Genomic DNA, 24,624 nt, shown 5'->3' with positions numbered 1-24,624 from the left:
CATTTATTTTCAACGGAGGTGGTGAGGAGTCTCGAATATTATGGATTGATGAACGATCTTTTGGGTTTCTGACCTAGTGGATTCGGGCGATTATACCTCATCCAAGTATGTATGTATGTATATCGGAAAATCACATCAAACAGAAATAGATCGATGGGTCTCCCTAATCGCATCCATTTAAGAATTATTTTTAATTTTGTGTCACAGAAAACCAATGACCACTGACCCCACAGATATGAGTGTTCATTGTTTGTCGATCTTCATCCCAAACCGAGATGATAACAATGCGTGCCAGCCTTAAACACACAGAGAGCGCTCGAGGAAGTTATTGTAAACAGATCTTGGGTCGATGGAGTATCCGTTATTTACTGAGAAGCTCCACACCCAGTACGCACAGAAGCCCCCGGCACGTAGCCTGGTACAAAATCCTTGATTAGGTCAATGTCTGGCCAGCCTCAAGGCATCACGTTCCCGTTGGCTGAGAATGTCGAGTGACTAATCGCGACGAAAAACCCAGGAAGTGTTGGTGCTATTCAATCAAAAGTATGAGTCGGTCTGAAACCCTTGTATGCTGTATGATTTGAATGCTTCAGCGACCTATTCAAGCGCCCACTTTCCATCTTCATTTGCAAGCCTCTTTCATTTTGATTTGAGAAAATGCAATTTTTCTTAGCCCGGATTTAGCATGTTTCTTTATAGTTAAATTATACCATTTTCTGGGATTCCCCAAGTTATAATATTTTATTGTTTCATCCAATAGATAGTATGAATCCTATATATGTAAAAACAAGCTCAAGCCCTTTTTAACAAAATTTTATTAAATTAATTAAGGATCATATATGTACTTAAGTTCAAGATTTAAATATTACCAAAACACTGTTTCTTTAAACTTGAGATAAAATTAAGTTTAACAGTCCAAAGTAAATAAATTCAAACAAACCACATTTCAAATATGATTTCTAATTTAAAATTTGGGATTTCGCAAATCAAAACAACCAAAAACCAATAAAAGTAATTCCGAATACAGTGTATGGAGTACATCAAAGTTCAAAAGAATGTAACAATCCATCATTGTATAATATACTGGAAAGTTTTACTTGCGCTTTTTATACAATCTTGCCGCGAGTCGACCCTTCGCTGGCCCCTCTCCATTAATCGCGTTTTCTTAACATTAATATATTTGTGTTCACATTTAATTGGCGATCCCATCAAGTGTGCACGTACTTGTTCTCAGACGGACGGAACCAGAGACGATTGGCGATAAGCTCCGATGTGAGTTATAACCTGGTACTCGATCCTTGGTGGCTTTATAGAAGTATTTATTTGATTGATGACCATATAGACACACATTTCAAAATATCGAAAATCTTCAATACTATATCCTATATTTTTACTAGCTTAAGTTTTAAAATAATTAGAAGAATCGTATTGTGGAATAATTGTTCTACAATAACTGTTCAGTAAGGCCTTTAGAAATATTTTTTTATTTTTAATCTCCTAATTATAAATAAACTAAAAAATGTTAAAGGTGCAAATAATTTTTAATAGATTAACTTTGAGTATGTTTTGTCATTGAATATTTTTAGCTTTGTTTTGATTTTGATACCGCATTTCTGCACGATTTCTATTTCAAATTTTTTATTTCTTTTTCGTTTAGGTTTGTTTTTGTTTTTATTTTTTCGATGGCTTTCTCCCGCTCCGCTAGTCGGAGCTCCGTTTGGCAATCGCCACGAGCGGCACAAGCGGCCCAAGATCGCGTTTGCGGCTGCGATATTGAGGCGGCTGATAAGGTGGTTGGATGGAGGGACCTGGAAATGTTTGCCAAATATTTAATTGCGCAACAATATCTAGCTCTAGGTTACCCCTTAAATTATATGTTGCCTTGAAACTTTTATTTTCATAAATATTTTAAATATTTGTAGGAATTATGAAGCCCAAGGACTTCATTAAAATATTTGCCTGGTTTCCTATTTTTATTATCGCATTATAAAAGTATAAAATTCGAACAATTCAAAGAAAAATCAAATTTAAATCATCACTCAATTCATTTTGTAAACAAACGTTTATTTCATTTTCATGAATTATTAAAAAGGTTCTTATATTATAATGGAAGAAACTATTCTTCATTAAAACCGATACTTCGAAACTCGGCTATAACTCTATAAAATTAGTAAGCTTGATTAGGCAAATAGAGTATTGAATAATAAATATTTTGCACTTTGCAATCCGCGTGTTGGTGTTACGCGAAAGTCCCTAATACTTTGTTCAGCCTGTCCTCCGGTTGCGGATGCGATAGCTGAATCCCAACCCCAGCCCCACGTGGAGAGTTAACCCATTCATCAACTCTCGATGGGCTCCATCCCCAGCTGGGCCTCGATGATGTCTCCGTGCTGGCGCACCATGTGGTTGTTCAGGTTGCCCACGCTCTGGTACCGCTTGTCGCAGTATTCGCACCCGAATGGCTTCTCCCCCGTGTGCACCAGGAGGTGGGAGGTGAGGTGGCCGCGGGTGAAGAAGGACTTGGGACAGCTGTCGCACTTAAAAGGCCGGTCCTGGGTGGGGTTGTGGCTCCGCATGTGGGTTCGCAGGTCGGACTTGGTGGGCCAGAACTTGGTGCACCGCGGGCAGGAGAAGATGCGCGGCTTGGCCTCGCCGGTGTGGGTGCGCAGGTGGGATATTAGCTGGGTGCGGAGCACGAAGCGCCGGTCGCAGTGCGGGCAGCCAATGGGCCGTTCCGTGGAATGCACCGACTTCACGTGGTACCGCAGACTGTGCCGGGAGGCAAAGGTCTTGCGGCAGTCCTCGCACTGGTATCGCATCTCGCCCATTCCGTGCACCGCGATCATGTGCAACTTCAACTGAAAGTTCCTGGTGAATTTCTTCTCGCACTCGCTACACGGGTGCAGCGATCGCGGCGACTTGGGTTTCTTCTCCTTTTCGGCTTTCGCCTTCGGGCCCTCCGGACGGGGTCGAGTCCGTCGCATCTTTGGTTTCTTTGCTCCCTCCTGGGTGGGATCCTTGGAGGACTCATTCCCCGTTTGATCGTTGCCAGCCTCTAAAATGGCGTCGGGGGTCTCCGGCTGGTGCATAGGGGTGTTCAGACTGCCGGCATCCAACGTGCTCACCCAAGGGGCTGATGGAAGCTCATATAGGCTTGGTGGACTCTCATGAAAGTCTAAATTATCTGAAAATAATAAATTTTTATTAGGTGTTTCTTAGAAGGAATAATAATATAAAATAGAGAATGAAAACTAGTAAAAAAAATGGTATTTGGCGATCCAAACTAGACTCTAGTTTCGAGTACTATTTTCTTTCAACTAGAATGGATTTTAAACATGATTTTAGTCGCTCTAAGTACAATATAATAATTAAAAAAAAATATTTTCCTATTTTTTTGTTAAAATTAGAATCTACTTTAATACCCTATCTGAATAATTGAATACCTTTTAGAATAATGAGCAATATTATTATTTTTATTTATTTTTCAATTTTAGGATAATAGATAATGGTTAATAGTTAATAATAAAAGATCTCTAATAATATGACTACCAATCCTAATACTCCCAAGTCCGAAATATGCTTATCAAGAATACTTTGTGTTTTCTCAAAATAAATACATTCTTGATAAGGCAGCCTTCCCAGTCTCCCTTGTCTTTCAAAGCCAGCACCCTCCAGTATGTGAAGCCTGGAGTTGGACGAATATGTCTCAATAATAGACTGAACAAAAATAACTAAAGCTTACCGAAATCAACGGCCTCCGTAAGAGGAGCCACGTATGCTACGGGCTTGAGCGGTTGCACAGTTTGGGACGCGGTTTCCAGACAGCCCACCTCTCTTTCAAGGCACTCGAGGACGTCGTCCAGGGCAAGGGCGTCTCCGGCAGCCACCGACCGCTTCCACTGGTCGTGTCGCTGGCGAAGGACCTGCTCCGACTGCTCGCAGCGACGCTGGAAGTCCCTGGCATCGTGGAGGCGTCGAAGGCAGAGGTCGCAAATGACGTCGGTGAGGCCGTCGCCCTGCTCTAGACGCAGGGCGGGGGCCAGGGCCCGCAACTCCGCGGCCAGGCTGCTGGATGCATCGTGGATGGTGTGGTAGAGAGGCGGCTGCTCCAGCAGGCAGCAGCGGCAGACCAGAGGGTGGTGTAGCTTCAGCAACGACAACATAATACTTTTCGAGTGGCGTCTGATCAGCTCGCCGGTCGCTGGACGTCTGAGGGCTCCGTTCCGTTGCCCATTCCGTCCGGGCCGAGCGGATCCGATTCGGAACATAGCCGCTTCTAATGGCGATGGCTATCAGAAGGGGCGACCTTAGCGCTCCGATAGCCCTTGGCTTGGGTTGGGCGATAAGTGCCCGGCGGCGTCGGTTTGGCTGCGGGGCGGGGCAGCAGCGGAGCAGCATCTGCGAAGGGGACGGGGGACTCTGAGACCACTGAGAGTCCGAGGGTGGGGGTCACTATCGACTATCAGCGTCAACGTTTGCTAATTTGCAGTTGGTGCCTGCTAATTGATTACCCTGGCGGACAACCGTCTATTGTCCCTGAACCGCGATAAGGCTTTATCTTCTTGTTATTTGGGTGGTCCAGAAGATCCCCTTGGACCCCTCTTCCCCGTGAATCAATCGGGGCAGAGTAGATTGCTTTCTTATCGCCGTTTTGTCGCGATCTTCTTAATCCCAGAGGGTTTCCCAGTTCCTTCTTAGTTGTTGTATTCACGGCGAACTTTCGGTGCCAAAAAATGGCTTAAGGAGTCGGAATACCGGCGAAACACTTTTGGCCATCTTTTTTGAAGGACCCAAAAATTCGGATAACTCGAAATTCGCATTCAAATTGGATAATTTTTAATGGGTTTCCCATTACGTCACCCCGACTTCAATGGGGGAAGCCTCTATCAAACCGTTTGTTTTTGAATCGATCTCATTATCAAGACTTTTAGATGGTGCCTGGAAGTTTCCAAAGTCCATTCATCCATGACTAGCCATTCTGGTTATTTTTCCCCGAATTTTTAATCAGAAATATAGAGAATAAGAATATTTAGGAATGTTTTTTTGCTGTACATAAACATTTTATAAAATATAAAAGCCATTATAAATAATAGGCTTTGATACATTAAATGTTTTAATATATTTTTTCATAAAAAGTTTCCTTTTTTTTCAGAATAAGTTTCAGAATAAGGCCTCCATGAGGAAAAAAAAGATCCTTTCTATCAAGTCATGTTATGAACAGAACTCTTTTTAAAGTTCCCAAAAGGTGTTATATCTTTGCTTGAATTACATTTCTAATCGAAATAATACATCAAATGCTAAAAACAGAAAATTCTTCTGTTAATATAGATTATATTATAATAATAATGTATAATTTATAATATAGATTAATCAGTTTAGAGGAACGAGGGTAGTTCGTATTTCTAATTATATTTTATATGGGCTACATGGAAGAGTCTAGAAAATGCAGCCTATTTAGAAAAGAAAGTGATCAGCTGGAGCTGATAAGCCCGCTTCTGCGCTAGACATCGGTGGATTATTTACTTGCCCTCGGAAACAGTTGATAACGCGGGTAACCTGGTCCAGGAATGACCGGGAATGCTAATCTTATTGATTAAAGGTTACATATAGTGAGTGTCTTAAGGGTTCTAAGGTTCAGGCATGCCAAAAAGCTTCTCGCTAATCTGCAACTCGGTCTTGATCATCGTGGAAAGAGTGATGGCCATCAGCATGTCGCGCACGCTGGCGCTGAACATAAGCTTGAAGTTGTCCGCATCCACCAAGGGCACGGAGGTAAGCGTGTCGTGCAGGGCCCGGCCCACCACATTGTCCGGCCTCCGTTTTCTGGCCAGCACATCGTTGATGTAGCGCAGCACCAAGTCCAGGCGCAGTTGCAGCTCCCGCGTGGCCTCCACCACCTGTACCAGCTCGGGCAGAATGCGACCCACCTGCTTAGGACCAGGCTGCAGGTTTTGTTTCTGCATCAGGCGCAAAGCCACCATTTCGGGGCTGTCGCTGGCCATCTCGAGTGGGAGTAAGGAGAACATGAGGCCCTTTGTGCCCCCGGGCACGCCCATCTCCACGGCGCAGTAAAGGCGCGTCGACAGCCTCTGCCCCTTGAGGGTGGCATCCACCAGCAGGTGCAGTGGCTGCCCATCGCTGCACTCCCTGGAGTAGTAGTCGTGGAGCAGAAGTGCCGACCGCGACACAGACTTGCCTGTGGAGAACCATCCCAGCACTTTTTCCTGAGGATAGGTCAGTTGGTTAAGCTCCAGCATGTCGTTGGCGTAGCCCAAGTCCAGGTCGATGCGTGCGCTGTCCGGGTGCTCCTTGTGCAGCACCGTGAAACAGTTGGTGATAGTGATCTCATAGTTCCGATGACCCTCCCTGCCATAAGAGCGACCAAGCAGGGTGCCGATGATCTGGTGGAGATTGCAGTCTCAGAGCTGTGGAAGCATAGTTTTTGGTACAAACCTGTGTGGCATCCTTTGGGCGGCGATCGTAGGAGTCGATGATCTGGAACAGAACCAGGGGCTGCAACACGACCTTGGCCTGCAGATTAAAGTTGCACAACATTCTTTAAATTGGGAAGGAACGTTTTTGAATCACGAAATAGAAAGGAAGTGGTGTTAGACAAAGTGAAGTTGGGTGCTATCAAGTGCCAAAGCGCCACAGATTCTAGTGTTGTGAAGCGGCTTAAGCTTGTGAAGAATTGTTGTTATATTGTTTATTTAAATTTAAAAATTAGTTTTTATAATAGCAGGCCATTCAAATAACAAAGAAATGGTTTATAAAAAAAATAAAAATATTTGATAAGAAAAATTCAAAAAAGTTAGCCTGTTAAATGTTAACTTTTTGTAATAAAATGTGAGTAAGTAAGACATTATTAAAAAAATTATTTTGTTTCACTTAAAAAAATCCTCTTTAATTTTTTTTTTTTTTAAATATTTTTTTGGTATAATAAATCTGTTGCAAAGTTTCGAATCTAAAAACGGAAGTGCTCTCCAAAGGAAACTTGGCTCCAATTACCGTGTCAACTGTGTGTCAAACGTGTTAACTTTTAGTGTTGAAAAGCGTACGAAGCGCTTACAACTTAAATGTGATATTCTTACTCAAAAACTAAAATGCATTCAATCGAAGGAAGTTATTTTATGATAAATATTAAAATCGATTATTATTGAGACATTTTCAGATTTATTTGTTTTAAGATCATATATATTAATAGAAGTTTTATTGCTCAACATCTTTTGATCTGAATAGCTCTAAGTCATAAGTCATATCTCATGTTGTATAACACGCCAAATTCGTATACCTCTATTAAATCAAGGGAAAGGCCGCAAAGATAAGCAAATCCTAAAACTTTCAGATAGTGTAATGATACCAATATTTAAAATCCAAAGATTTCAGGTCAACAACTGCATCCTACGTAAAAAAAGGTTCCCAGTTTTGTTGAATTGTTGAATCAGCCTGCGAATGTGTGAAACTTATTCTAGTCAATGTTGTGATTTTATCAAAGATGTTAAAGATTTGAAAAATGGTTACTTTGCTTTTTTATCTTTACTTATTTCTCAACTTTGACTTATTTCCAATGATTTTTTGTTAGTAATAATAATTTTTAAGGCATTTTTAGTTATAATTTAAAACCGGATTATACGCAACTCTAAATTTTAATCAAACATTTTTTTAAGGTATGACTTTAGCATAATAAGGCATGGAACCAAAAGCATGAGATCGAAGCTCGTCGATGGTCACTAATGTATATTATGGCCTATGTTACCAATAGTGTATGTACTTTTCTATTTGAGAAAAAACTATACCTATTTACAAACATAATCCAAAATTCAAAAGATCCCACATCTGTTCATAACTCAGAATCAGTATCTCAGTAAAATTATTTTAGTAAAAAGTCAGCATCAGTTGATAAGTGGAAGGTTGAAACATTCCTTTCAAGTTTATTTTTATTATTAAATGCTCATTTTTATGTCCATGCTACAAATACAAGTTCTTTAAGTTTCCCGCCTTAGGGCATAAAAAGCGCAATTAGCCTCGCATTGCCTTTTCTAAGACTGGCTTCAAATGAGCTTTAAATTGAATTAGCAGACCGGGTTACACTGGGAGAAATTTGTAGAGCAAGGAGCATAATTGAATTCCAGAAGAATACATAAAGAATCTTGTGAGAATGTGTGATTTCAGGCTGGACTTCTTGCTGACGGTGTTATTACTCTTAATGTTCCTGGCGGTCAGCAAGGACACGTACACGCGCTACGTGGAGCATCTTAGTAAGAAGGACCTTGTCGAACCCTGCGAGTGGCTGCTTATCGTCCTGATGGCGGCCAATGTGGTCATCGTCTACGTGGTTTACAGCTTGGCAAGACAATACGGGAGGATTCAGAACCTGTCTCAATTGGTTCAGCAGCGCGAATTCTTGGCCCTGTTTTACTACGAGATCGAGCTCACAGCTGCGCACCCACGGAATAGTGTTCCAGGACCCTCGAAAGGCATCCCCGGTTCGGGCAGTGTATAATCGTAATTCAGAAGCCAATCATAAGACTCGTTAATGTTGCCGTTGCCGCCTTGAACAACGGACTCCGGACAGCGGACAACGGCCAACGGACAGTGAACAGTGAACAGAGGACCGTGTTAATGCTGGACTTAGTGTGTGCTGGTGTACATGTAGATCTCAGAGCTTGATTGCCCAGAATTGAATTCAACACTTGCCCACCTACTCTGCTCAATTACCCGACCCGATCCTCCTCGGCCGAGTTGAACGTGCTCGGCTGACATTACTACACATACGACTATAGTAAGTATACGGACGGGCATCGCCGTATCCACTCCCGTTCCCGTGATACTTCCAATAGTTCATTGTTGCGCCTGCCCATCTATATTTCTATATATCCATATATATTCCGGTTTGGTGTGTGTGTCCAGAGATATTTTTATCGCGCCTCTGCAGTGCTCTGCCTCTGCCTCTGGCACTGTTTGTGTTCACTTTTCTCTGTTTGAAATAAATTGTAAATGATTTTTATTAAAATTTCCGCTTAAATTCTCAGCCGTAATATTTGTGTACCTGTCCTCTTCGCACTTCACCCGGGCTCTGTCAGACGCTCAGTATTTTCCACGCCGTTTTTTGTGAATTAGACGTTTTTTTCAGGGAAAATTAGTCGCCTGTATTATAATTCATTTTATGGCGCATAGTTTTAAGATTTTTATTTATTTCAGCAAATGACGCACGGGATACAATTTTCTAGAATGCGGACGCTTTGCTGGAGACGTTTTCTACAGCTTGAACCTTCTGTGGCATTTTTCAGTAGACTTTTTATCAAGTTTGAGTCATAACCCATCAAGCACTTTCTTTTTATGCAAAACCAAATATCAAAGATCCTAATAAAATATAAAAAAAACTATAAAATTCTTTGATTTCGGATATTCCACACAAACAAACACGAGATCACTGCAATGGATCTTTGTGTCTATAATGAATTTGAAAATATTATTTGAAAATAAATGTATAGAATTTAAGAATAGATTGATTTCGAATACATTTTAAAGAATTTTAACCTATTTTACTTGATCCGCTACAAATATTTCAAAAATCCTACCATATGGATATCCTAAATGTTGAGGTGGAAATGCCATACACCAAGTAATTAAGCGTTGAGGAATAACCTTAGAAATAACTGACTGAAAATTTATTCTTACATTCTGTACCAAATTTTTTAAAGTAACAAAAAATTTAAAAACACAAGTTTGAAATATGAGCGGGACTTTTTTGCAGCACTTAAAAACATACATTTTAGATGATCCACCTTTACAAAATACTATGAGCCACTTTTTATGCGCTTGAGTTAAAGTTTGCATATAAAGTTATAGCTTAAAGTTTAAAAGTTTAACTAAAAATAGGAGTTTTGACTATGAATACTTATAGCTTTGAATAGCGGTGGAAGTTTCACAGAGAAATATGCAAACGAGAAAATTCTAGTTAGAAAACAATGTAAGAATCGTAAACTGATTTAAAGAACGACTCAGAATGAAATATGTATATGGTTGGAAGTGGACCACCATTTCTACCAACATTCTCCATCTTAGCAGCGATCTCAAACATTTCCGCATGGCTTACACGGTGGCTAGGATAGTCGCAATTCAGACGAAATCGTATACTTCAGGGCCGCGAGTATACCCATAAAATCCCTGTCGAAATTCACCTGAAGCCGCGACGGTAATTCCCATAAAATCTTTTGCGCAGGCGCAGAAGAAAGTAGCGATTAATGAGCGAAAATGCGACCTTCAGACGGCACCAACAACAACGCGAGCACACCTGTGGATGGAAACAGGTATTCGATGGACCGGCGGGGAGGCGATTTTTCCCGAAAATCGTGCGAACCGCTTCAAAGCGGTGCATTCCGAGACGGAGCGAGAGCCAGGTGAGCGGCAGGTGAGAGCGCAGCCACCTAGAAGCTGAGCGCAGCAAGAGCGTCGAGTGTCGGGCGGCTGCGACGTAAACCTCACTTGATTCCGCTACGTCGAGCGCGGCGGTTGTGTGCGCGCAACTTTCTTTCCGTCTTTCCTTCGGTGGCGCCCCATAAGTGAGCAACAGCACCCAGAAACATCGCCGAACAAAGCGAATTCCAGAGTGGATGGACGACGGCGATCGGCGTTTTAACGGTCACTGAATTCGAAATTTCGTAGCCGTGCGTAAGCGGCAACGTAAGCCGTAAGGGGAATGCCGTAATCCGCAGTCGGTAATCCGTGATCCGCACTCGCAGTCTCTGCCTCAACCCAAATCTCGGCATCCGATTCAGTCTGAGAGACGGTCCCAAAGACAGCGGTCACCGCGTCGCTCCGCTTCCGTTCGGTTTTCCTTCTCCACCTCCGAGATATATTTTCGCTTCGATTCGGTCCCGCCGCCAGGTGTAACACGATACAAAAAAAGATGGCCCAACCTAGTGCAAATAGTGTGCAATTTTTTAAATATTAAGAAATTCACTTTCGAATTTCGGAGCTAGCCAAGTGCTACTGAAGGGCTAACAATCAAAAATTTGTCTTGGATACGAATTCAAAATAATACTGCGAAGGAAGCGAAATCTTGGATATTGCGTTGAACGAGAAACGAAAAAAACATAACGGTAAGCAAAAGTGCTCATTGCCTCGAAGCTTCCTGAAAGATAAATGCGCAATTTTCCACCCGGGGCTGTCACTCAGAGGGTTGATTTAGTCTTGACACAGGAAATTTTCAGGAGGCAATTGCGTTTTCGAATGTTTTCTGGAATGTGCGTAGTTGAAAATCCTCTGCAGAGTTGTTGACCTAAGGGAGGACTTTGTCCTATACCATTGGAGATGGTACATTGTACCTTGTATTGTTCAAAAATGATTTATTTTTAAGTATTTCCTCTAAAAACTGCGGTGTACTCAGTATTTATGACAACAGACGATAAATGGATTCGGTAATTCACCGCATTAGTCGGGCTTTGTTGGAGGGAAGACATTTAATTAATGACAAAAGCGAGCATACAGAACATTTTTAACTTTAGGGGCAATTCATCCGAATAATTTCGATCGAGTTGGTGGCCAAGTGTGGCTCCATTTGCATCAGCAGTAAAAGCTAATTGTCGTTTTTTCCTCACTCCGATTGCAATTGCAACAATTATCTGCCACTCCGACCCGGTGCCAAGTCCAACTCGAGTTCGGGTTCGGACCGCCAAGCTGCTCGGCAGTCGACAAAGAAACTCACAAATTTTGACAACCTAACCATGCAACTCGAATCGAGAGCAGCTACAGTTACAATTATAGTGTCAAACACCTGAGCAGCACAAAACAGGTCATGGATCAGACACCCATTCCCCGATGACGTGTATAAGGAAAATGGCCAAGGAAAGCATCCAAAAGCAAACATTGGCCAACAGCGCCCCTCGAAAGAAATCGTGGATCCGACCCAGAGGCAAGAGTGATTACATAAACTGAACTCTGGTGATCCGGTTGCCGGATTGGACCTGACACTGGACCGCGGACATAACCGAGGGAGTTTCTCGGCCCAGTTAATGAAAATTCAAGTGAAAATCGCGGCTAAACGAAACCGGTTGAACGGTCAAGATGGACCAATCGATGGCAATCGATTTTGAAAAGGCGGCTTCAATTATGCTCAAGGTTACAGATACAGAGCGTACAGTTGCACCACTAATGCCATTTGGGCCCAGGTAGGCTCGAATCGGTTCAGGTCGCCTGCGTCGACAAACACACAAGCCATGCAGGTAGCCTGCCACCTCCGAACTACGGGAAATGGCTGCTCCTGATCGGCCAATTACCCAGGAATCACTTTTATCGCTCTATTAATCATTCACAGCTTTTAATTAGCAACACCTCAAGCAGCCCATAATTTGCTAATTTCCAGCTCAAGCTATAAATCAGTGTTTGCATAAATGATTAGCGACAGAGGTTGTGAAAATGCGAAGCCTATTGCCTGAATTAGGCACTGGGTACTGGCCATTTTGCTAACTGATCGGGCAAACTAATTACAGTTAACCGTTGGGGGGCGGGGCAGCTTGAAAGGAAAAGTGGGCTCTCCCAAGCTCTCTCTCGCTCTCTTCAGAAGCTCACAGCTGGTTTGAGTTCAGAAATGCCGTTACAAAAAGTGTACCCACTAATACATAGATCAGAAACACATGTATGAATGTACGTGTGCGGTACATATGATATGCGATCAGCCTTGCACTTTCTTTTTCTTTCTTCGTCGCTTCTTTCTCTTTGTTACTTCGCCGCCATTCCTCTCGAAGCGTTTGTTTTAGACTTTTTGTCGTTCGGCTCACGAGAGTTTTTGCCGTCGCCAGTATGTCAATTGGTTGATTTATTAACCCGGGGCTGATGGCAGGAAAACTCTGTCATAATTAACTAATTTCCAAGGAAAGTGAATCCGAGCCGAGCTAGTAAAAGTGAGCGAGAAAGTATGCGCTAAACAAACGACGGCATTATCCGCTCAATTAATTCTAACCAAAGCGTTTAAACAAAATTACTGCATAGTTTAGCTTAAATGAGTTCTAAGATGGCTCTGACGATAAAGGCAAGTAATGGATGGAATGCTAAAGCTAAGGCAATAAAGCTATAGGTCTTCAATTCGATTGAAGAGTAATTATTGTAATCACACAGATTCATTTTGTGGCTAGTAAACAGTTAATTCATTTCCGTCCCATTGTATCTCGAGCCAGTTTCGATGAATGAAATCAGATTGAGATACTTTCGGAGCCTGTTCCACTGACCCACAGATCGGTGACTAAACAAAGCGAGATAAGCCCGAAACCAAAGCGTTTTCTTCAGCAGCTCGCCAGGTAAATGGTTAATTAATGCAATGCAAACAAATCAAAAAGCTGAATTCAAATTGAAAGCGACCGCGTGTGTGTGTGTGTGTTGCCAATGCTTGTGTGTGTGAGAGTGACCCAGTTCCGGGCTGAGCGCATGCGTCTTGAGTATCCCGGCCAGCTCAGTGACTATGCTCGGATCGGTCATAAGGCGCTCGAGAGTAGAAAGTGAATTTCGACTTGGCTTCTGCCAGCTGCGAGCCAGAACCTGCCTGGCTTTCAGTCCCTCGCCCAAAACAGTCGGCAGTCAAAAACAGTTAGTGCGATCAATGTTAATTCGATAGCCTCGAAGCCAACTAATTAACATTCATTGCAAACAATTGTTGGCAATCGGCTTCAATTGAAAGAGACCTTTTTCAGTTGGCCGAGTGCTGGTCGAAGAAAAAATAAAAAAGTCGCCATATCCAAATTCATATTCAAAAACACAAATAGGCTTAAGCCATGTTGACAAAAGTGATTTGAAAATGTTTCTGCCAATATGCTACGCCCACGTGCAAAGGTCACATATCGAATCTTGAGTTCTACTTCAATGACTTGACCCAAATTATTTTGGGGCTAAACCCATCAAACAGAAAACCAGACGGCTGAAATGGAATGAAAAACATAAAACGAGATTCCATTTGCAAAATATATTTAAATATTAATTAATATTAATTTTGTAATTTCTCGGCAGTTTTGCTTTGTGCCCCGCGACGCACAAAAGTGAAAGTTGTTGACTGGCTCGAAAAGAAAAACTCGCCAAAAGTTTGCATTGGTTTTGCCCGCTTCGCAATCAATTTTTGTTTAGCTCTTTTTGGCCTCCTGTTTCTTCTTTTTTCTGCCTGTAAATATGCATTATATAAATTTTTTAAGCCAGGCAATGTCGACAACAACAAACATCTAAACGGGGCTGGACCAAGCAGGGAGTTATGTAAGCCCGGTCCCGCGGACTCGGATTATTGCAGTGACGAAAACGCGTCAACGAACTGGTGCAGCCTCTCCATCTTTTTAATTTCTCAGAACTGGCCCCATTTGGGCCAAATTGGGTAAAATCCACAGGCGAGTGGGTCCAGGAGTTCTACTTTTACTTTGACGCAAAGATGGGCGGGGAATTAATATGCGAATACAGCTTCCAAATAGAAAAATCAATTCGAAAAAAGCTAAACAACAGAAATCTAAACAATAAAACGTGAAATTGCCCGGCACAGAAACTAAAGACAACAATCGAAAGATCGAAGCGACGAACTTATTTTGGTCAGCAACTTTCACGAGCCAAAATGTAAAAGCTTTTGACTCGCATTCCAAGCCCATGCTGAACATTAAACATTCATAAAAACACTCATATATATTCATGACAAAATTGGGTTGCCAAAAGCGAAGAATTCACCGCGAACCGACATTAGGTGACCTACAAATTATGTAAAAAATCGGAACCCACTCAAAATTCTTCGCTTCCATCACCCGAGCTGACAGCTTTCGGGGAGGGTATTGCCGGTCGCAAATCGGTTTTCGAGGCACGCATTTTGGACCTGCCGAAGGTGCTCTGAGGCCACCTGCCTCAAGCGAAAATTAATCGAAAATATTGTGACTGCAGTTTCATAATGTGCTTTAATCGTAGCAACTACACGGGTAAATAGATGATGTTGCACTTTGTATCGATGGGGGGTTTTGAGTCATTCAACGTCGTTCAACCGACGTCATCGGCTCGGCGAAGAAGTGAGCCAAGTTTATTATGAAAACTGAAGCGTTGATGAGTCGGCTTTCGGGGCCTAGGCCCCATCGAACTTGCGACACAAATATTTAAAGTTCATTAGGCGATTTTGGACCGAATCGGACGCCGGATATGTTGTACAACATCTATTTTAAACTCTCTTCATTTTGCATAACTACGTGGCGTTATTCATTCAGCGGAGGGGACTTGATTGCAGATTAGTGCTGTCAGAGTCAGGGCGACAGGTGTTGGGTCCCGCAAGACCACTCCACACGAGACAGGGTACAATCTGTTCCATTACGACTCTGCGCAAATACTTGTGCATCATCCAGTTCGAAAAAATGTTAACAAAACTGTTTTGTGGCCTGGCTGTTGAGCTAAGAGCTGTTTTTGTGTTTCAGCCATTTAAATGTTTGTTTATTGGAACTTTGAACGGTAAATCGTTATTGCATCCACGCTAGTACAAAAACTAAGGTGCAGGTGAAATATTGTTAGGAAGAAACTAGGCTGGTTTTAAAAAATTATGCCAAAAATCATATGTTGTCCCAAAAGGTAAAAGGTTACCTTCCCATCCAAAAACCAAACACCAAAAAAAGGTGGGCTGATAAACAAACAGTTAAAACTGGGCGCAAGCACGCCTCCCAAACAGTGTTTGCTTGGGACGATGGTGGGAGGGTGCGAGAGTGACCATGTTGTTTATTAAATCACTTTGACACAATGAACCGTTATGTCAACACACGGCCGGAGCCAAGTAGGTGTTAGAGTCGGAGTTACAGTTGGAGTGGAAGTCAGAGCTGTAACCTTGAGACGACGGCATGACTCAATTTTGCGAGCTCGGCCTAGGCTCGGGCCGCAGTGCCCACCTTAGCCGTGTTGTAATAGCAGCGATTACCGTACGAAAAGCAAAACAAGATTGCCAAAATTTGGTAAAAGTGCAACGTCAGTTTGACTGGACACATGTCCGGAAAAAATGGAAAGTAAACTTGTTTAGTCTTCAGGTGTCTGGCTGCTCGCAAAATCTAATTATTTGGCATTCAGCCTCGCATGCAGCGAAGAATTTGGAATGAGTTAAAGTTCAGTGCTCGGACGTGGCGCAATCGAAGTGGTCCAATATTTAGAAGCGCGATGACATCCGCCACGCTTGTAATTGCTGCCTAACTATGGACATATTCGAAATGTCTTCCTTATGGGCAGGTACGCTTTTCCATTCACCGGCTGTCGGCGGCGGCTATTAACTGGAAACGAATGCCAATGCTAATGTTCTATTCATGTTAGGTCCGATATCCTCAGTGCTCAGATATTCATAATGCCTATGCGCCCGAATTGGCTTGACAAACTGTGTTTGGCATGACAAATGGCCGTAACTAATTGCGCAGCTTGGGAAGTGCAAAAAACATAAAGTGCTTTTCATAACTTTAATCTTTGTTTCAGGGAAGGAAATATCGTTTGACAGCTAATAGATTTGGGGGAGTCAGTCCTAAGTACGTTATGTATGTCCGCCCCAATGGAAACTCGAACACCTAATTTATGATATTTAGTTAAATACATATGCTCATTACTTTTGTTTGTTATGTTCTGTGACATACGTTCCTGTTATGAAAAGTAATTTTTTCACTTTGTATTATAGATAACAAACAGTTTAAAAATCAAAGCATGAAATTATTCCTTTGATCTCTTCTTAAAAAAATTAATTTTTTTTGTATTATTAAAATATTTTATTAATGGCAAACTAATAAAGAAATTGTTATAAAAATTCAAAAAAAGTAATCACGCCCCCGGGTGGACTCGAACCACCAACCTTTCGGTTAACAGCCGAACGCGCTAACCGATTGCGCCACGGAGGCGATGTGTTCTGACGCGTCGCTTGCCGTACTAGAACTTAGATGGCAAGACCGCCGCCTTGACAAGCGACTTGTGAATTTTTTTGCTGCTGGAGCGTCTCCGTGGCCTCCGTGGCGCAATCGGTTAGCGCGTTCGGCTGTTAACCGAAAGGTTGGTGGTTCGAGTCCACCCGGGGGCGGATTAATATTTTTGCTACCGATTCCCCTGCGCTACTCTTTTTGGTGATTATTATTTTCTGTTTTAACAACGACTTAATTGCCATTAAATGTTATTGGTATGTACTTGACTTCTTTAATCGTTTTAATGACCATTATTAGGGGTTTCCTTGTAAATGTTTTTAAGCGATTTTGTTCTCCATCTCGTTTTGTTGTGAGACACAAACAAGGGCACTTGTTGAGATTCATTTAGGCAAACAGCAGCACGAGTGAGGCGAGCAAAAACAATGCGTGTCTAAAGTTTAAGTTGAAGGTGTCTATGAACAAAGCCAAACAGACACGGCAACGTAGATACATTAGGCGATACTAATATATATAATAAAAACCTTAATCTTGCCGTTGCCTAATGTTTTATTTTCACCTTCACCGTACAAATCGGTGCCCATAGAGCACGACATCCTAGTGCTGGGAGTTAATTTCGAAGAGAATAAAACATTAAATGGTTAATATTTCATAAAAAAGGCATTTAATATATGTTTTTATACCTGTACTCTTTGCAGATGACTTGCGGCATATCATGTGTCGACCGGACACTAAACAAATCATTCTACCACCTGGGGATCTGCATAGCCAAGCACCCCGGGTACTTCATCATCATCCCGGTGCTGCTGACGCTGCTCTGCATGACGGGGTGAGTAAACACCCAAGCCCAGCTCTGGGAAAATAACCAACTAGGCCTGATTTCTTTTGACAGCTACCAGCAGCTGAAGTACCAAATCGATCCGGAGTACCTGTTTTCGCCGATCGCGGGCGAGGGCAAGACGGAGCGGGCCATCGTCGAGCAGTACTTCAAAGTGAATTATACGCACCGCTTTAATGTCGGGCGCATTACGAGGCCGGGTAAGTGTCGGCAAACAAAATCATTGAACGCGGGAAATTGGCTGTGGCCCTAAACCCTAAGCCAAAGTTGCAACACTTTCTGCATCTGGGTGGTTGTCATAGCAATGCTTTCTGTCCCAAACCCGGCTCTTCTCTGAACTGTGATCTCCTTTCCGACGACGCGGCCCTGCACTGACTTTTAGCTCGAATGTGCAATAAATAATTTCAGTGCTCATCTCAGATGGAGACACAATAACTTATCTTTATTGGGGTCTTGAACTCGGCTAGGTTTCACAGGCTATTAACTTGGCTAAATGGTTTATTAGGCAAAGCCACCACAACCTCCGCCGCAACAATAACTACAACAAACGAGAAACATTTATTCAAAATACAGCAACAACAAAGGAAAAAGCTAACTTGAGCAAAGTACCGTATAATTGCCAAATGACATTGTGCCATCAAAATTTGAACAGTTGCAGAAATTTTACTATTAAAATATTCAGCAATGGTGTGGGGTCGTAGCCGATCTCTTAATACCCTTAGTCTTTCTTCTCTGCCACCTCTTCTCTCATTCTATTGTTTCTAATTAAAAAGATAGAAAACAACTATTACACACAAAATTAAAAATAAAGCCTCATTAATTAATTAGAAAGTGAACGAAAGCTAGAGAAAAACAAAAACTGCTACTTTACGAATGTATTCCTAGAAGTTTTTCGAATATTTAAAAGTCAGTAAAGACTGCAGGGTAATTAACTTAATATAATATAGAATAACTTTTATGTCAAAAAATGTTAATTTCCATATCCAAGAAACCCGCAACTTAAAGCCGAAGTTTCCAGCCAACTGTTTAACGATTTAACGAAAGTTTAGCAATACCGCACGAGGAAAGATGGGAGAAACGTGTGCTTTAAGCAAAATGGGCTGCAAACCAATAAACATCTTCTTTGAAAACCTCATAAAAATGCACTGCTGCATCGTAGCAGAGTTGTTTCGAAAAGGCCCCATTCTGGGGAACTGCACTCGATGTGCATAGAGCATTTCTTGGATACAGATTCAAGAAGCATGCAGATCGAACTGCCAAACTGTGACGGCCTACGAGTACGCAGATAAAACTGGAAACAGCAAAATCATCTTTGAAGCGAAGCCAAAATAATCATCATAAAGTATTTAAATTTCTTTCCAATCGAAACTAACTATTAGAACTGTCTTAGAGACTGCTCACTTATTCAGAGCACTGGCTTAAAAATAGCATTCAATTCGTAAGCGCTTTTGAAACGTGCACAATTTTCTAATGGAAACGAATATTTCAGCCAGTCTCAAGTTCATTCACAACTAAGAAATACGGACGACACAAATGATAAATTGTATAGCGAATAATAAAATTATAAACAAATAAAATATAATTTTATGGCTTTCCTGTATTTAATTAAATAACAAAAAGTTTTTGTACTTAAAGAAAAGAGATTTGTGGGTTTGGTACAAAGTCTCAAGTGTTCAGGTCCCAAAATCCCTTATTAGGACATCATTTCTTTTGGACGATATCGATAAACACATTGCAGACATGTGTAGGCTCATTTGAAGGTGTATTCCAAACAAAAGCCGCACCAAACCTCTGACGTAAGTTCGTACACGAGGCTGCATTTGTTATGGCGCATTAAAATCGAATAGCCTTTGGAACAATCGACTTATATCAAGTGGAAGTGCGACAAATGAGCAGGCAGAGCACAAATGAAATATAATGTACCGAACCAAACTCAATTGAACTTCAATTAAAATTATTGTCACGTCTCACCATCGGCAGCCTCGAGCCTAAGTCCACAAGTCACTGATTGTTTAGAAACCGATTGCTGGCCCCCGTACCATGGCTAATCCAAGACATGTCTGACTTTTCCAGGTCGCTTCGGGCGAGTGATTGTGGTCACCAAAGACGGCGACGAAAACATGATTCGGCGCGAGGTGTTCCAGGAGCTGCGCCAGCTGGACAACCTCATCCAGAACGCATCCACCACCTACGATGGCGACACCTACACGTACAAGGACAACTGTGCCCGGTGGGAAAACGAGTGCTTCGAGAACGACATCCTCAATCTGGACGCTCTAATGGATGATGTAAGTTTGCAAACCCACTTTCGTGTTCTCATTTGAATCAATCATTTGACTCATCCCTTACGTTTCCAGATAGAGGCAGGGCAGCTTAACCTTACGTTCCCCTTCATGTTCAATCCGGTCACCTGGGATGCCCACCTATTCCCCGTGTTCTTCGGCGGCACCAAACTGACTGAAGACAACCATGTGATCAGTGTGCCTGCCATCCAACTAGTCTATTTCGTGACCGCTGATACGAAGCGCCAGGATGCCAAGTAATTACCTATAGGCCTATCCAAATAATATTAACTAATGATATGGCTTTCTAAGGGGCGCGGAGTGGGAGGAAACCTTCCTGAGGGTGGTTGGCCATGCGGAGAACTCTGGCCAGTTCAAGCACATCTCAGTCTCTTACTTTGCATCTCGAACTCTGGACCACGAACTGGAGAAGAACACCAAGACAGTAGTGCCCTACTTCAGCTCTACATTCCTGCTCATGGGACTTTTCAGGTAAGTTAGCTCCTAAGTTCCTAATGTAACTTTGAATAACTCAGTATACCGAATATTTTTAGTGTTATAACCTGCATGATGGGTGACGCCGTGCGGTCGAAGCCTTTCTTGGGTCTCATGGGAAACGTATCAGCCATTATGGCCACTCTGGCAGCCTTTGGCCTGGCCATGTACTGCGGCATTGAGTTTATTGGCATAAACTTGGCAGCTCCCTTCCTAATGATCGGTGAGGGAATTTTAAAATCTTCTGGACTTATTCTTGACTTATCACACCCATTTATTTAACTTTAAGGTATTGGCATCGATGACACGTTTGTGATGTTGGCAGGATGGAGGCGCACCAAGGCCAAGATGCCGGTGCAGGAGCGAATGGGTCACATGATGTCAGAGGCGGCGGTCTCCATCACCATCACCTCAGTCACCGACTTCATATCGTTCCTAATCGGCATCATCAGCCCCTTCCGATCGGTGAGGATATTCTGCACGTACTCGGTCTTCGCTGTCTGCTTCACGTTCCTGTGGCACATCACCTTCTTTGCTGCCTGCATGGCTATCTCCGGGTACAGGGAGCGCCGCAATTTGCATTCCATTTTCGGGTGCCGGGTCCAGCCTATGTCGGTGGCCATCAAAGGTGAGTGAACTACCCGTTTGGGAGTGCGGCTATTGAGTCTTGCCGATGACAAAGCTGGTTTGACCAGCGTACACTCAGCAAAACATTCCCCTTCTTAGAAACAAAAAAAACTTTCAATTTTGAAAACTAATTAAACGCCGAGCGTGTTACAATATTAGTTACTATAACTAAGCTTATAATAAAGCTTTGTTTACAATTAGTAAGTGCTCATGCCACAAGGTCTTTTTCTAACATTTGAAATGTAGACTGCATCGTAACCGGATTGAAGTAGCTGGAGTTGCGATGGCTTAGCACCACCAGCTGCTGCATGAACTTGATCATGATGCTCGAGCAACGAGACTAGTCACTCTCGCAGACAGCAAGTGGGCCACAATTGAGGTCAATGGGAACTTGTCTTAGCACACTTACTTATTTGTGTTTCCAATTCTATTTCGCCGGCACAGAGAAGCGCAACTTCCTCTACAAGGCGATCATGGCAGGAGGCATCGATCCCAATGACCCCGACAATCCCATCGACAACAAGGACCACATGCTGATGGCTTTCTTCAAGGACAAGCTGGCCGCGGTGATCAACAACAAGTGGTGCAAGGTGATCATCATCCTGGCGTTTGCCAGCTACCTTGTGGGCGCCTGCTATGGAATCACCCAGATCAAGGAGGGCCTGGAGCGGCGCAAGCTCTCTCGAGAAGACTCCTACTCGGTGGAGTTCTTCGACCGCGAGGATGACTACTACCGCGAGTTTCCGTACAGGATGCAGGTTTGTCCTCGAACAGGATATTTAAAGTGGAGTTAGACTAACTTACTCTAAAATTCCAGGTTATCATTGCCGGACCCCTTAACTACTCGGATCCTTTGGTGCAGGAGCAAGTGGAGAACTTGACCAGCACTTTGGAACACACCTCTTACGTGACCTCTCGGAGGTACACCGAGTCTTGGCTGCGCTCCTTCCTCTCCTTCCTTGAGCGGAACAACGAGCTGCTGAACGTGACCTTGGACGACGAGCAGTCCTTCATCGACGCCGTGAAGGAGCACTGGCTGTTCCCTGGCAACCCCTTCTCACTGGACGTTCGCTTTAACGAGGACGAGACCCAAATCATCGCCTCCCGATTTCTCATCCAGGCCGTGAACATCACGGACACCAACCACGAGAAGGAGATGGTGCGGGATCTGCGGAAGATCTGCAAAGACTCGCCCCTGAACGCCTCGATCTTCCATCCTTACTTTGTATTCTTCGACCAGTTTGAGCTCGTGCGGCCCGTCTCGGTGCAGGCCATGGTGATCGGAGCCCTGATTATGATGGTCATATCCTTCATCTTCATCCCGAACATCCTCTGCTCTTTGTGGGTGGCCTTCTCGGTCATCTCCATCGAACTGGGCGTCGCTGGCTACATGGCCCTGTGGGACGTTAACCTGGACTCCATATCGATGATCAACCTGATAATGTGCATTGGTTTCTCGGTGGACTTCACCGCCCACATCTGCTACACGTACATGTCCTCGAAGAAACGAAACCCCAAGGCTCGGGTCCGCGAAGCCCTGCACTCCCTGGGTCTGCCGATTGTCCAGGGATCGAGCTCTACGATCCTGGGTATTGTTGCCCTTCTGCTGGCCCAGAGCTACATCTTTCTGGTGTTCTTCAAGATGGTCTTCCTCGTGATCTTCTTCGGAGCCATGCACGGACTCTTCCTGTTGCCCGTGCTGCTCTCTCTCTTCGGACCTGGCTCGTGCCTCACATGGACAGGCCAGGATGACGGCAGCGACGTCGAAGTAAACGACAGCCTGGACGAGAAACAGCTGGAGAAGCCATTCTCCCAGTCCTACTACATGCAGTACCCCACCATGGGCATTAACGGGCCCTACGGCTCCAAGGGCTTCCTTGGTGCTCCCTACAAGGCGTACGGCGTCGACGAGAAGGACCTGGGTCTAGGAACCTCCGGCGAAGACTCCTCGGAGAGCAGCTCCAGTCGCTCGCAGCGGCGCCAGCAGCAAGCCGCAGCTGCAGAAGAAGAGGTTGTCGCCCGCGACTCCCCTCGGCGTCGGTACGAGGACGGGTGGCGCCGCTCCTCCTACCAGAACATCTACGGCCAAGGCGGAGCCCAGTTCCAAGCCCAGCCCGATCTCTACGGTCAGCAGGTGTCGGCAGCCGAGTGGCGCCAGCGCCTGGATGCCCACGAGCAACATCAGCGTCAGCGGCAGCGACACAGCCCCTACGACGGTTACCCCTTAGACATTGAAATTGAGATGCAGCGCGCGCGCCGGAACTCTCATGGTGACATAATCGACCTCCACGGCACTCCGAACTCCTCTGTGGACGAGCGTCTCCGCCGCCAGGCAGAGCAGTTCAGCGCCGGCAGTGGTGACGACAGCAGCTACCGCCAACATAAGGCCATGCCAGCGCCGGCGACATCTTCCGGCCCGCCCTCCAAGCGGTACCACCGGCGACGGTCCTCGGAGGACCACCACCAGCGCTGGCCGGCGAACATTGAAGAGCGAAGGGCACGCCGCACCCAATCCCCCGCCAACCACCGACCAGAGACTGCCACGCCCAGCTTCGCCTACCGCTCCTCGTCGCACCACAACCTCTACCAGCCGAATGGCAAAGGAGCAAAGCAGCCCCCCACTTACCAGTACGGCGACTACTACCACTGAGGGTGGAGCCCCACTCCTGGTGAAAATATTCAGAATACTTTAAACGAGTTGGGTGGGTAAAAATTCCAAGGGATACATTTTCGACTAAGTCCAGTAATTCCGCTTCCGAGACCACAAATACGTCCTGTCAATCTCATCGTTCTCTGAAATATGTCGCAGAAAATAATGAATGCCCCCACATTAGTCTAAAAACTCGATAGGAGTAATACTATTAATCTGCATTAAAAAATCGAGATGACTGATGATTTATTGGACGTATGGTTGGTTGAACGATATTCCTTAGAGTCGTCCATAGTCTAAGACCTGCCCACGATCCGATTCTAGAGTAGAACACAAAACCGGGCTAGAACGAGAGCAAACTGTCTTGTCAACTGATACACCATCAAGAACTTGCCCACGCCTTGAGAGAATTAGCCCACTTAGACTTTAATTCCAAAATGCTTAGCTTAGGTAACTCATCACACAGGGCCGCGAACTCTTCTCGGGATGTGCTCAAAATGGCTAATTCGTAAAGATTGGCTCTATTATTTATCCAGAACATTGCATCCTCGAGAAAACCTCGAGTCTGGCAACTTAAGGTACCATTTCACACATGCTTATAGTACACTATTGTTAGATAGATCTTGTCGGACTAAGGGTGTCCCCAATAGGCGTTATTTAAATTAATTTAGACGCGTTGGCCAACGCAGAACCACTGTAGTAACTATTAACTTTAGAGAGTGACAATCGGACCGATCATAGGCTTAGCTTCCAAGAGTTGTAAGACTTTGGGAATAAGTTTGTAAAATGTTTACATTTGTACTATTGAATAAATATTTTATATTTTCCTAGAAAAAGCTCCCTTTGTTTTGATTG

At 43.8% G+C, this 24,624-nt stretch overlaps 3 protein-coding genes and 2 non-coding genes across 6 annotated transcripts; 2 read left to right on the top strand and 3 right to left on the bottom strand.

Moving 5' to 3' along the window:
• Positions 1–2,043: 2,043 nt before the first annotated feature.
• LOC108122281 (uncharacterized) lies at positions 2,044–4,253 on the bottom strand. Its single transcript, XM_017236847.3, has 2 exons — positions 3,743–4,253; positions 2,044–3,184 (listed from the first exon to the last, which is right to left on the bottom strand). The coding sequence occupies exons 1-2, from the start codon at positions 4,161–4,163 to the stop codon at positions 2,340–2,342; spliced, it is 1,266 nt and encodes a 421-aa protein (XP_017092336.2). The 5' UTR covers positions 4,164–4,253; the 3' UTR covers positions 2,044–2,339.
• Positions 4,254–5,178: 925 nt separating this feature from the next.
• On the bottom strand, positions 5,179–6,737 carry eIF3f2 (eukaryotic translation initiation factor 3 subunit f2). The gene is made up of 2 exons (XM_017236815.3): positions 6,454–6,737; positions 5,179–6,401 (listed from the first exon to the last, which is right to left on the bottom strand). Exons 1-2 carry the CDS (start codon positions 6,553–6,555, stop codon positions 5,628–5,630), a joined length of 876 nt encoding a protein of 291 aa, XP_017092304.1. The 5' UTR covers positions 6,556–6,737; the 3' UTR covers positions 5,179–5,627.
• A 3,741-nt stretch (positions 6,738–10,478) lies between these two features.
• Ptr (patched domain-containing protein) lies at positions 10,479–24,605 on the top strand. Of its 2 annotated transcripts, XM_017236839.3 has the most exons (10): positions 10,479–11,105; positions 17,576–17,706; positions 17,770–17,915; positions 19,789–20,003; positions 20,073–20,254; positions 20,310–20,489; positions 20,552–20,715; positions 20,782–21,120; positions 21,564–21,877; positions 21,937–24,605. In XM_017236839.3, exons 2-10 carry the CDS (start codon positions 17,576–17,578, stop codon positions 23,767–23,769), a joined length of 3,504 nt encoding a protein of 1,167 aa, XP_017092328.2. In that variant the 5' UTR covers positions 10,479–11,105; the 3' UTR covers positions 23,770–24,605. The 2 variants fall into 2 exon arrangements, with proteins under 2 accessions (XP_017092328.2, XP_070134718.1); XM_070278617.1 differs by lacking the exons at positions 10,479–11,105; positions 21,937–24,605 and having other exon boundaries at positions 21,566–21,761.
• TRNAN-GUU (transfer RNA asparagine (anticodon GUU)) lies at positions 16,789–16,862 on the bottom strand. Its single transcript has one exon. It is a non-coding gene; the product is annotated as a tRNA-Asn (tRNA).
• TRNAN-GUU (transfer RNA asparagine (anticodon GUU)) lies at positions 16,965–17,038 on the top strand. The gene has a single exon. It is a non-coding gene; the product is annotated as a tRNA-Asn (tRNA).
• Positions 24,606–24,624: the final 19 nt, after the last annotated feature.

Source organism: Drosophila bipectinata, chromosome 2R, assembly GCF_030179905.1.
Source record: "Drosophila bipectinata strain 14024-0381.07 chromosome 2R, DbipHiC1v2, whole genome shotgun sequence".
In the NCBI taxonomy this organism is placed as follows: domain Eukaryota; kingdom Metazoa; phylum Arthropoda; class Insecta; order Diptera; family Drosophilidae; genus Drosophila; species Drosophila bipectinata.
The sequence above is the reverse complement of the archived record's forward strand: the minus strand, read 5'-3'. Positions and strand labels throughout refer to the sequence as shown.